The sequence below is a fragment of the Octodon degus genome, unplaced genomic scaffold (genome assembly GCF_000260255.1).
Source record: "Octodon degus isolate 3935 unplaced genomic scaffold, OctDeg1.0 scaffold00256, whole genome shotgun sequence".
In the NCBI taxonomy this organism is placed as follows: Eukaryota; Metazoa; Chordata; class Mammalia; order Rodentia; family Octodontidae; genus Octodon; species Octodon degus.
Genome location: NW_004524832.1, coordinates 2,169,147 through 2,181,847, shown reverse-complemented (window position 1 = coordinate 2,181,847; position 12,701 = coordinate 2,169,147). Strand labels below are relative to the sequence as shown.

Genomic DNA, 12,701 nt, shown 5'->3' with positions numbered 1-12,701 from the left:
TGATTTGTTCTAATGGTGTTTGTAAATAGGATCTCAAGTCCACATCTTGTACAGCAATTAACCACTAAGAAGAATATATGCAGTGTGTTAGTTATTGAAACTGTCCTACCAATTTAATTTGAAACTGTCTCGTTGGTATCTGTTTATCAATAAAATTATGAAAAAAAGAAAATGTAATAAAAAATGCAGAAAAAAAGAAGGGATCAGAGGGAACAAGGGCAAGCGATGAGAGCAGGGGAGGGGGAAACAAGTAGAATAAAGATATACAATATACACAAACCTAATCTCTTGATAGTCTAAAGATTACCACTTCCAAGGTAAGGCATGGTCATGTCTACAAGCTCCTGTCAGGCCAAGAAAAACTGTTACGATAATCAGATATAGGGACCATACTGTTACAATTCAACTTAAACAGTTGTTAAGTAAATTTATATTTTTAGGCAAGGTTGTGTTAAGAAAAACTATTTTGAAGACAGATAACATTGAGTGTAGAGTGTTATAAGAATTAAATTGTGGTAGCTTTTAATAGCTGATAGGGCTCAGAAGGCCATTACACACCAGGAATGGGTATTACAATAGCAGTGGCTAAGTATAAAAAAGCAGTAATTATTCGCAAGTTAAGAAAAATACACATGGCAAGTGCATTTCACTTGAGAAATTTAATTTTTGAAAACTCTTTGTAAGCTACTTTGTAATAAGGATGTCTAGGTTTAACCCTTCTAAGATATTTGGAAAAAAATAGATGTTTGGTGCTAAGAGTCCTATTAAAATTTCTAAACTCAAAAGATTCACACCATTTTTTTCTTTCTTACTATATTTGCAGTCCAATCACACGGGAGACCTTGACACTGGTTCAGCTTTAGTATTGACCATTGAAAGTACTCTCATCACTGCTTGTTCTTCAGAGTCTCTGGTTAGCAAAGGGCATTTCAAAAACTTTTGTATCCGTTTTGCTGATGGCTTTGAGACTTCATGGGATGACTGGAAACCAGAAATTCGTGGAGATCTAGTGATGAATGCCTGTGAGTCTTTTATTTTCTATATTGAGATTTATAATTTTTTTTTAAATCTTCATTTGTAAAGCCAAAGAATATTCAGATATAGGAATGTTTATACACTTTGTGAAGTAAAAAGGCTGTTTTAGCTAAAGGTAACAAAGCATATTTCAGCAGTTTGGGTAAGTAACAAGGCATTCTTTTTTGGTGATAAATCCTTGAAACTTTGCCCTGTATCATGTATTTTCTTATAATATTTCCAAAAATGACCAGATAAGTATCTTTGTTCTGTAAGGATCTTAAAAGAAAGAAAGAAAAAAAGAGAGGGAGAGAGGGAAAGAGGGAAAGAGGGAGAGAGGGAGAGAGGGAGAGAGGGAGACAAGGAGAGAGGGAGAGGGAGAGGGAGAGGGAGAGGGAGAGAGGGAGAGAGGGAGAGAGAGAGAGAGAAAACAAGCGAGCAAGCTAGCTAGGTAGGTAACTCAGCTTAAAACATAGAATAAGGTGTAAATTTCAAGGACCTAAAACTTTAAAGTTCATGTGAATAAACCCATATGTACACCTTTGTAGTAATACACAGTATGATGGGTGACTTCCTTGAATACCCTAATTGTTAAGGATTGGATATAGCTGAAGCTGTGTTTGTGTGCTATATTGAAGATAAAATATTTGCTTTCAATATTTTAAATGTTATAATAGATTTGGTAATGTATCATTAATCTTAATACAAAAAAATATACTTGAGGAATTAAAAATTGAAAAATTCTCAGCCAATCTTAAAGCCACAAACAGTAATAATTACCTTTTAGAAGGTAGTATACTATCGTTTCTTTTTTTTTTTTTTTTTTTGCAGAACCGGGGATTGAACTCAGGCCCTTGCGTTTGCCAGACAAGCGCTTATTCTACTGAGCTATCTCCCTGGCCCCAATACTATTGTTTACACAGGCTTTTTTTTCCCCATTTACTAAAGGAAAATCTTTCCAGATCTGGATTTTCTTTGGGAAACTTTCCATTATTTTATATTGAAAGTTGCATTTTGTACATTCAGGGTCAACAAAATTTAAATGAAATTATAGATAAATTCTTGGTTTCCATGTGTAGGGAAAAAATACATATCTTTCCTTCTATTCTTTTAGGTGCTATGCTGCTCTCCTGTAACAAAAGACAAAATAATGAGAAAATATACAAATTTATTTGATACAAATTGTGTGTCACAATTTTCTTCATAAAGAAAGGAAGACCCAAATAAATGGTTAAATTAGATTTGGTGAAGCCATAGTAGAATGGGAACAAAAAAGGGTGTAAGCTATGAGAAGTAAACTAAGGAAAACTTTACAGTGCCTGTTTGTTCAGATTTCTTTCAATTTTCTTCTTAGAAATAAGAGTTCTTCTTTCTTTTGGTGAGATAAAGAAGGCACCACTCACAGGGGCTTCCAGTGAGCTATTTCAGAAGTTCAGAGTCCTTTCTTCGTCTTCTGTTTCTTGGATTACTTCACCTTATTTGTTACGATAACAATGCCATATTTTGGTCATTTATATTGTGAACTCCATCAGATACTTTGTATTTTAGATAATTCATAGATAAAACAATTTTTCTGAAATACCTCATTACTAAAAAAGATTAATACCTAAGTATGTCTATTATCAAAAGAAATGGCCTTAATCAGAAATCTTGACAGATTCTTATTTTACACAGTAGTTATACATATTTTTAAAAATCATTATATTTATATTTTTCTTAATTAAAGGCACTTTTAATTTAAACCTACTGATTTTATCAGTAATATCTTTTCTATCATTGTAGCAATTACTATAAACAGAATATAATTGTTTTTGTTTTTCTGAGACAAGGTCTCACTATGCAGTTCAGGCTGGCCCTGTCATCGCTCTTATAGCCCCCAGGCTGGTTGCAAACTCACAGCGTTCCTCGTGTCTCAACCTCCCCAGTGCTGGGATTACAAATGTACACCACCTCACCTGGAACTGGGGCCAACACGATGTGCCTGGGGTTCAATAGAATATAATTGGAAGGAAGAGAAATGTGCTGTTTTAACAGTTTGTCTTGAAGGAAAAAATACATATAAAATTTAAAATATGCCTCAAACTAAAAATCAAATATTTGTATTAAAAATCAATAAATAACCCAGCACTTCAGTGTACATTCTATCAGTGATTAAAAACCTAACATGCTGATAGTTTTGATAATCAAAGTAATTCATTTGAGCTTCAGATAATACTAAACTGCCTACTTTTATAATCCATTCATTGTTTGAGTTTCTTAGGGAAGTCAAAAGAAAGAGTAATTCCTTTATTGTCCTAAGAATTCCAAATGGTAGAGTGGGTTTACTAGTTTTTACTTTTAATAGTACTAAATTTATTTGTGTTTTTGTATTTTAGGGAAGGGTCTACAGGATGTTCAGGGTCTCACTACTAGATCAGCCTTGTAGTGATCCACCTGTTTACAGCCTCCCAAGAGCTGGCATTACAGGCACATTCCACCACACCCAGTCTCAATTGCTGTCTCAGCATGCCCCAGAGGCAGGGCCAAAAGGGCAGGCCCAGAGATTGAACCCCTGGCCTCTGCACCTGCTTGCAGGCGCTTTAATCTGCTGAGCTATTTGAGTACTAAGTCGATTTGGATATCACCTACACTTAGTTTTTTTGACAAAAGGTAATGGAGCAGAGAAATGAGACATCAGAGTAAGCCTTAAAATTATTTTTTGCAGTCATCTCATAAACATACTTTAAAAAAATATATGTTCATAAAATTTATTTTCTAAGTGATAGGGCCTTTTGAAAATGCAGTAAAAATAATAAAGTACAGTTATAGGAACAGAGGCAGTCTGTAAAGAGAGAAAAGTGGATTTTCTCCAGGACACTTGTGGTCCAAGTCAGGTAGACAGTAGAATCTAGTTGTTAGCCAAGGACTGAACTGAATTGTTTCAACATAAGGAAAGCTCATTTCGTTTAAAGCTCTTCTTTTAAAGTTTGTGTGTTTAGAGGTAAGCAAGACCTTTTTTCTCTCTCTCTGTGAGTTGTGAAATTTAGTGCATGAAGCTGATGTGGCTAACAAGTTTATTTTAAGAATTGTTTCAAAATGCTGTTGCTTCAGCACTCCAAATTCTAATCAAATGTTTTGGAGGCCTACCAGAATTTGTCTATATTCACACTACAAAAAGCACTGGATCTTTTCCATTTACTTGTACAAAAATTGATCACTTACAAGGTCAAAATAAACCAGATCCAAATCACCACCCCCTTCCTGCAATAGTTCTAGTAGCTACATGTATACATTTCTTTTTTTGTATAAAGTTCACTTTAGAACTTTGAATTTAGCACCTATTTTACTACATTTTAGTCATGTGAAGGTTGAAATTATTTTGTAAGAAATACTTTACTTGTAATTTAAAACCACAACTATAAAGGTAAATTGAAGTATTTACCCTAGAATCAGATCTGGTGTTTTGTTTTTTAATTTAGAATTTACATGTGAAACACAAGTACTATATGATTCAAAAATATAATCCAATTTTAAAGTTATTTATAATATCATTTTTAAAAAAATAAACATAAATTATTTGATTATCTAGTAACAAGTAGATTCTCCCTCACAAACTAAGTTATAGTATGTTTACTTTGGAAGGATCTTTCTGTTTTGAAAAATTTCAAGGAAAATCATTTACTATCAAGGTAGTTGCAAAATGAATGACAAACCGAATGTTTTCATTTGAGTACCAATTTAAGAGTCAAAAGAGTTGTGAAAGGACATTTTCCTTTAAGACCATCTATTGTCAAATTTAGACTCATATTAGTTTCTACTAAATATTGCTAAGAAAAGTCTTAATTTTGTTTTTAAATTTACTTTGTTTAAAAGTTATTTCAAGAATGATATGTGCTTTATTGCCTAGAAATGTTGAATTCAATTAGCTTCTTTTTTTGAAGCTTAAATTAACAGATTAAACTACATAGTATTATATTTTTCATACTTAAAATTTAATATATTCTGGGATAGATCATGTCCTTGTAATTCAGAGGTCTTTTTTTACTCATAAAATGTTTCTGATCAAAGAAAAGACAAAACTGAAGGATCACATCTTTGACACAGTGTAGCAGGTCTTAGTTAAAAGTCACATCTAATATTTGCATTCTGAAAATAATACATTCAGGATAGTGCAAATTGTAGTTTTCCGAACGTTCCTGAATGTTCGTGGAGAACTTTGTAGAGTTTCAGGTAACCAAGGTATTGCTACTCTGATAAGGAAACCTCATGGAACAAATAAACTAAAACTGTAAGTAAACTATTAAATCATATAATAAAATATTGTAAAAGAGGAAATTAGTCATTAAGATAGCAGATTAAGGACTAAAACCTACAGAGGCTAATATTCCTATTTGTTTGGAAAATTGAAATATAAAATCACAAGCAAATTTTTATTGAAAACCATTTTGGGGCTTATTTTTTTTATAGGTGTAGTTCCAGATGGCACTTATGAAGTATGTTCAAGGACCACAGGACAAGCAGCAGCTGGTAGGTTCACATTCACTATTACTTTTGCTACATATTTCTCATAGAATTCTAACTTTATTTTAGTGGCAGGAAGATCTTTTAGCTAATTCTGGAGATTGCTAATTTTTCAATGTAACTTTTTTCAATAATTACATTTATATGTATTTAATGATTAATTTTATTAGATATTCAGTATATACAAGGTATACTGCAAAAATTTGAAGACCAAGATAAATCATATGCTTTTTATCCTTCATGTATTCAGCAGTTTCATTAGCATAGGTGATATATACAAAATTATTAAAAATCCCAGCTCTATTAAAACATATAATAGGGAGAGAACATTTTCAAGTATTAGAAGATGTTGACATCAGAGAAATCTTTGTAGAAGAATAAGCACTTAAACAATCAAAAGATAGATCAGTACTCCTTAAGTGGAAACTGGGAGGTGTGGCAAGAGAAAATTCAGACAGGATAACATCAGTCATTGTGGCAAAGCCTAGTGTGTACTCAGAATTGTTCAGTTTAGATAAGTTGAACACAGTGAAGTGAAAAATGGGATGGGAAAAAATCTTGAATGCCAAATTAAGGAACTTAGACTTGACTTGCTAGGCAGTTGAAAGAACACTGAATACTTTTGAGGACAAAAAGCAAATAGGGACACTATCAAGGAGACATCTTCAAAGATTAGTGGGGGGAGTAAAGAACCTAGGAAACCAGTTAGGAGTTAACTTTGGAAGTTATATTTTAACTGCAATGACAACAAACATAAATTTTTATTGTTCTTTTGTTATAAAATTGTGCAAAGTGAGCAAAAGGCAGGCAGTTATTTAAGCACAATTAAAGCATTGAGGATAGGAGCTGAGATTTTCTTTCTCTCATTACTGTTCACTGTTATCCTTTCCAACTTTAGCCTCAGTGCTCATCTAAGTAAATTATCTCTGGAAGCACCAAGACCTACAGTCTCCAGTGATAGAAAAGTGAAACAGGAAATTTCCAGCAACACTATTAGAAAAAAAGGGTGTTGGCAGAAAGGTTATATCTCTTTCAGGACTTTTTATTTGTAAATGACAGCAACCCAGTGAAACTAGCTTAACCAAAGGGGAAAAGTTTTTTATAGGATATTTGCAGGTTACAGTTAAATTTTGAACTTTATCTCAGGGAAGAGAAGGAACCAGATAAATTGAGAGGCCCTCAGTAACTAGTAAAGTTAAGATCTCAGTGGTCAGCAGGATTCCTTCTAGCCCTTGCTTCCGCTCCTTCTTGCCTGCTTCATATTTCTGACTAGCTAATTATTTAATTTTGACTGATAACCTCCTTCTTACACTTGGCAGGATATGTGGCAGCCAGGAGCTCTGAGCCTTGTTTACCCACTACCAGTTTTCTTAGGGTCAGAGACAGATTTTTATTTTTCCAGCTTTGATGTTCACTTGAGTGTGTTACATAATTAATTCCAGTTAGTGAGCCACAGTCATGGTAATTCTTGTTGTAACCATGGGAATGTAGATTAGTTTGGGGGTAGGAGAGGGAATATGTAGTTCTCGGGAGAAAGAAGGGTACTATGTGGAAAAATACTACAGATGCATAGTACACACAGAGAAATCATGCTCATATCCTAACATTTCTGACAGATCTAGCTGAAGAAACATTAGATATTATCTATGCCATCATGCACTTTATTGCTTAAATATGTAAGATTACTTAAATGTCTCTACTCAGGACTATCCAATAAAGCTATATCTTTATTCAAACAGAAAGTAGTAGTGCTGGAACATGGACACTCAATGTGTTGTGGAAAATGTGTGGGATTGATGTACACATGGATCCTAATATTGGCAAAAGGCTTAATGCTCTGGGAAACACCCTTACAACGCTGACGGGAGAGGAGGACATAGATGACATTGCTGACCTTAATTCAGTGAACATAGCTGACCTGTCAGATGAGGATGAAGTTGACACTATGTCTCCCACTATCCATACTGTAAGTAAACTCACTTTTGGAAGTCTTTAGGACTGGCTTTTACCCAGACATAGGGATATAATTAATGGTGTTGTTTAGTATACTCTAGTTGCTGTTATGGAAGAAGGAGAAGGAGTAGTATGGTTCCTTGGATCTGTATTTCACAGTATTATCTTTTAGTTGAGTTCTGTGTTCATGATGTGTGTTAGTCAACTTGTGCCTAAACTAACAGATGATGAAATAACATTAAAATTAGAGGGTAAACAAATCTCCAGACAGAGTGTAGGACTGGGAGTATGAGGAGTATGGTGGAAAGAGGAATAGGAAGAGACCTGGTAATAGGTATGAATTCTGGTTTTGAGTTACGAAAATGTTCTCAACTGAGTGTGTGATTATGGTTGCATAACTTTGTAATATACAAAAAGCATCAGATCAGACATTTTAAGTGGATGAATTTCATGATCTATGAATCACATTTAAGAGAGATACTGAAAAATGAATCCAGAAAAAATGAAGTATGCATACAAAATGAAGGGCTATACTTTAAAAAATAAGTTACTCTGCTTTTATTATGGTATTGATTTTTGAAAATTACTTTACACATTTATAACTATTGCATCATGCAGTTGTCTTATTAGAAATAAAATTTTTAAAAAGTAATATTACTGTTTATTATTTAGAGTTCAGATGGAAGCTCAGTAAGTGGAGATGGCCACAAGCTCACCTTTGGGCAGCGACTTGTAAACCACCTACTAGGTCTGAAGCCCCCAAATCAACGCTATTCTGTTCCTACAGAGTATCTGTGTGACTCAGAGATATGGGGCACCCCTCAGTCTAGCCATTCCCATTTGAAAGCATGCAGAGCACACTCATGGGGAAACGTAGGTAGCAACTACATAGATTCTGTATATTTGGGGTTCGAATCAATGGAGAATTCTAATCATCTTACTTAATATTACATAGATGGCTTTGATTCTTGCATGCTCTTTTTTGATTTAAGGTGTTAATTTTGTAGACTAGATTTATTGTATGAACTGACAATAATATTAACAGATATAATTTCTGGTTTTTCAGGAAGCTGTAGATTATCGAAGACAAGGAGCATCTTCTAGCCAGCCAGGAGAACTTAGAGGAAGAAAAATTATGAAACGTTTAGTAGATATCAGAGAACTGAATGAACAGGCCAAAGTAATAGATGATCTTAAGTATGTATAACTTTTAAATATAATATAATATGCTATAAACATAAAAATCATAGGGTGCTAAAATGGAATTTGGGCTAATACAAACCTTTCAGGTTATCAACAAGATCACTAAAGTCCACAGAAGTTTATTGATTACCTGAGATCTTATGTTCCTTAATGGTAAAGTTAAGTCCAAAATCCTCATCTACTGTTTTTCACAGCTCCTCATTTGGGGCAGTTATGACTTACTTTATACCATATGTATAAACATATGTACCATGTGCACGCACACACACACACACAAATTAATTATATAAATATCTCCACTTATGTATATACATGCCTATATAATTGTCTGCATTAGTGTGCTAATAGTATTTCTGTTTTGTTTTGTTTTTCTTTTGGTCTTTTTGAGGTAGGGTTTTACTCTGCAGTTCATGCTGGCCTTCAACTCACTTTGTAGCCCAGCCTACCCTTGAACTTGTAGCAATCCTGCTGCCTCAGCCTCCTGAGTGCTGGGATTACAGGCGTGTACCACTGCACCTGTCACTACCAGTGTTTCTGGAATGAAAATTGTTATAAGAGTAAAACTTAATACTTATTAAACACATATTTTGAGTTTGATATATGTTATCTCAATTTAATCCTTACATTTCTGTGAAGGGAGATATCATTACCCAAATTCATTAATGAGAAACCTGGCTTTGAGTAAAGAATTAAAATTTGAACTTCTCTGTATCTGAATTTAAAGTTCATACTCCCTCCTCCATACCTGCCTTCCTCTTAGTAATTCTCCAGGATTAAAATTGGGGCACAGAATAGTGGATTTTGGTAAGCTTTGTTCTATATCTGATGCCTGCTGGATAATACTAATACCTTCTCTGTAAGAATACTTTACAAGAATAAAAATATTCTTTTTCTAAATTTGGAAATGTATTTTCCCCAAACATTAATGATTATCCTTCATCTTTTTTTTTTTTTTTTTTCTCCTGTTCCGGTTTTTGTTTTTTCCTGATTCTTAAGATTGAACCCAGGGCCTTTATACTAAGCTGCATACATCTACATTTCCAGTCCTCTTTTTAATTTGAAACAAGGTTTTTTAAATTAGCCAGAATGAGCTCAAACTTTCAGTCCTTCTACCTTACCTTTCTAATCTTCACACATAATGCTGGTATCTTTTTACATTGTAGGATTTTTCAGAGTCATGCATATGGTGAAAGGTATTGCCTAAAAATTTGTCTGTAAATTATCGTATAGTGGCTTACATTTCCCTTTGACTTACGCTACAATTTCCATTTTGTTCTCAGAGGAAAAGTAACTTTTAATAAAATATATTCTTCCATAATATTGAAGAATTTTTATACAGATATTTTTCTGTGCAACATGTTTATAGTTTTCATAAGATGGCTAGAGACTCTTGATACAGAAATGGGTAAAGCATTTCCTCAAATAGTGGTAGTTGTTTTTGTTTGTTTTGTTTTTTACAGCTTGACAAATATCAATATTAAACTTATACAGTGTTTTGGCCTGTCCATATTCCTTGGTATTCTGACAAGAGCATTAAAAAGAAGCAAGTAAAAGTTAGTTTTACTTTGTTGCTTCTTTACAATAATTGCTGTATTTGTTTTGCATTCAGAAAATTAGGTGCAAGTGAAGGAACCATAAACCAGGAAATTCAACGTTACCAACAGTTAGAATCCGTAGCTGTGAATGACATTCGAAGAGATGTTCGTAAAAAACTACGGAGGTCCAGTATGAGAGTGAGTAGATGTTTAAGAAAAGTTTTATTAAACTTTTTTATTTTTGGAATGTATCTATGATGATGCTTATATTTTGTTTTTCTTTTAATGGTGGTAATAATACCTCCTGATTTGTAGTGTGTACCAAATACTATTTAAAGCACTTTATATGTTAACAGTCAAAGTCTTACAACAATCTTTGGAGGTAGCTCTATTATTATCCTCTTTTAAAGATGAGAAAATTAAGGACAGAAAAGTTGAGCAATATTACTGTGCTTTATAACCAATAATCCTGGTAGAACCAAAATTTAGGCGTAGGCAGTGGGACTATAAGATTGGACCTTTTCCTACTGTTTTTACTGCCTTTCATGAAATCCCATTTTAGTCTGTAATATGGTCTGTAATATGAGCTCTTTGAAAAATTTGAACTCTTTTGAGCTGTCTGTCCTTCCTCTGTTGTTTTCAGTGGTCAGATGTACCTCTCAGCCACAGCTTTTCCTCTTTTCTTCTGTATTTACCTTTTTCATTAAAAACAGTTTCTGGCTCACAGTTTTTGTACATTCTGGTCTTTCTTTCAGTGTCTGTTCTCCTTTTCAGTTTTGGTTTCTATTGATAAATCTCCAAGACCAGTGATTTTTTTTTTCCTTATGCCCAGTGTGCTAACGAGCTCCTCGTTCTCTTTTGTCCGTGTTTGTGGTCTCTAGTGTTTCTTTTTTGTTATTTCTTAGGATTTCCATCACACTAATTACATTGCCCAAGTATCCTTACATACAGTCTAATTAACCCTTGGCATATTAGCATATTTTTTTAAAAAATTTTTATTTACTTGTGTGTGTGTGTGTGTGTGTGTGTGTGGCCAGCTCAGCCCACCAGGGGGCGGGGCTGGCTGGCATGTGGTGCTGGGGGATTGAACCGCAGTCCCTGTACTTTGTTAAGCTTGTTCTAAGTAGGTGCTGTAGACCACTGAGCCATCTCACCAGCCCACCATAGCTCTTTTAAATTTCTGGTCTGAGAATTCCACATTCCTGTCATATCTGGTTACAGTGCTTGCTCTTTCTCTTCAGATTGTACTTCTTTCCCTTTTAGTAGGCCTTGTAATTTTTCCTGGATTGACAGACATACTGCACCAGCTAAAAGGTACAATTCTATAAATTTGCCTTTGGTGTGATGCAGTAATAAAATGTCAGCACAGGGTCTCCTCCTATGTTTCCCCTTTGTGGGCCTGTGCCTCTGAAGTGAACTTCAAAAATGCTAGGTTTTTTTCTTCCAGCTTAGTTTGGACAATATGATGGGAGCTGACTAGAGTTTGGTATTTTCTTTTGTTATCAGTTGTAATTTGATGCCCCTCCCTCAGGCAGATTAAGCTCTGCTAGCTAGTTTCTCCTATAAGTAGAGTTTACTAAGAAGAACAAAGTATAGTTTACAGTAAATTTTTTCTCTTATTTCATTAGGCTGCTTCCCTAAAGGATAAGTGGGGTTTGGGTTACAAACCAAGTTATAGTCGATCTAAAAGCATTTCTGCTTCTGGAAGACCACCTCTCAAGAGAATGGAAAGAGCAAGGTAATACATGTTTCAACCAATGAAGGAAGAAATAAAATTGCTGACTTCTTTAGCAGGATTCATGACTTTTTTTACTATGTTCTAATTGGGGAAATGACCCTTATTACTTAGTAAACATAGCAATCTTATTGATTACTGTCAAACTTCATTTATTTGAGAAATTTCTCTATTCTTATTTATGTCAATGAAGTAAGTTCTTTTAAGTAATAAAGTACATGTTTTTTAGGCAAGTTTTATGTGAAAAACTGTAGACTATAAAAACATAGGCATCTGCATACTAGTAGCAGATATACTAAATATGTCTGTTTAGAAAAGGTATGATTGTACATATACTTCATTTATGAAAATACGGAAATTTTACCAACAAGTTAAAATACTGTTTAATGAATATTTAGATATTTCAATTAGCAATAATCTTATCTCAGATAGATCCCTTTGATACTTCCATGGTATAATGCCCAAACTAGCATTTTGGGAATTTGTACCTGTACAGAATATATTTTAGTTCATCTTTTGTTCTTCATTCTCCCTCCACTCTCTTCACCCCTTCTTTTTCTGCTTTATTCACAAAGCTTTGTTTCTATTTGGCTGCCTTTTTATCTTTTCCTTTTCATTTTCACTCTCCAAATTTCCTTATTGACTATTTCACAATATCTGTTACATATTTTGATTCTTATTTATACTTTCAGTTTTTCATAGCAGAGAGAGTGATATTTGTATGTATGTGTCAGATTTATTTCACTTAAGAGTATGGCCTC

The 12,701-nt window shown here is 33.9% G+C and overlaps 1 protein-coding gene across 1 annotated transcript in view; it reads left to right on the top strand.

Moving 5' to 3' along the window:
- The window catches only part of Kiaa1109 (KIAA1109 ortholog), a 231,795-nt gene that overhangs the window by 179,373 nt on the left and 39,721 nt on the right, over nt 1-12,701 (top strand). Inside the window, exons 58-63 of the mRNA XM_004646167.2 lie at nt 824-1,022; nt 5,461-5,520; nt 7,254-7,480; nt 8,534-8,664; nt 10,280-10,403; nt 11,834-11,943. Of these exons, the coding sequence (XP_004646224.1) occupies nt 824-1,022; nt 5,461-5,520; nt 7,254-7,480; nt 8,534-8,664; nt 10,280-10,403; nt 11,834-11,943 (851 nt within the window). The remainder of the gene's footprint in view (nt 1-823; nt 1,023-5,460; nt 5,521-7,253; nt 7,481-8,533; nt 8,665-10,279; nt 10,404-11,833; nt 11,944-12,701) is intronic.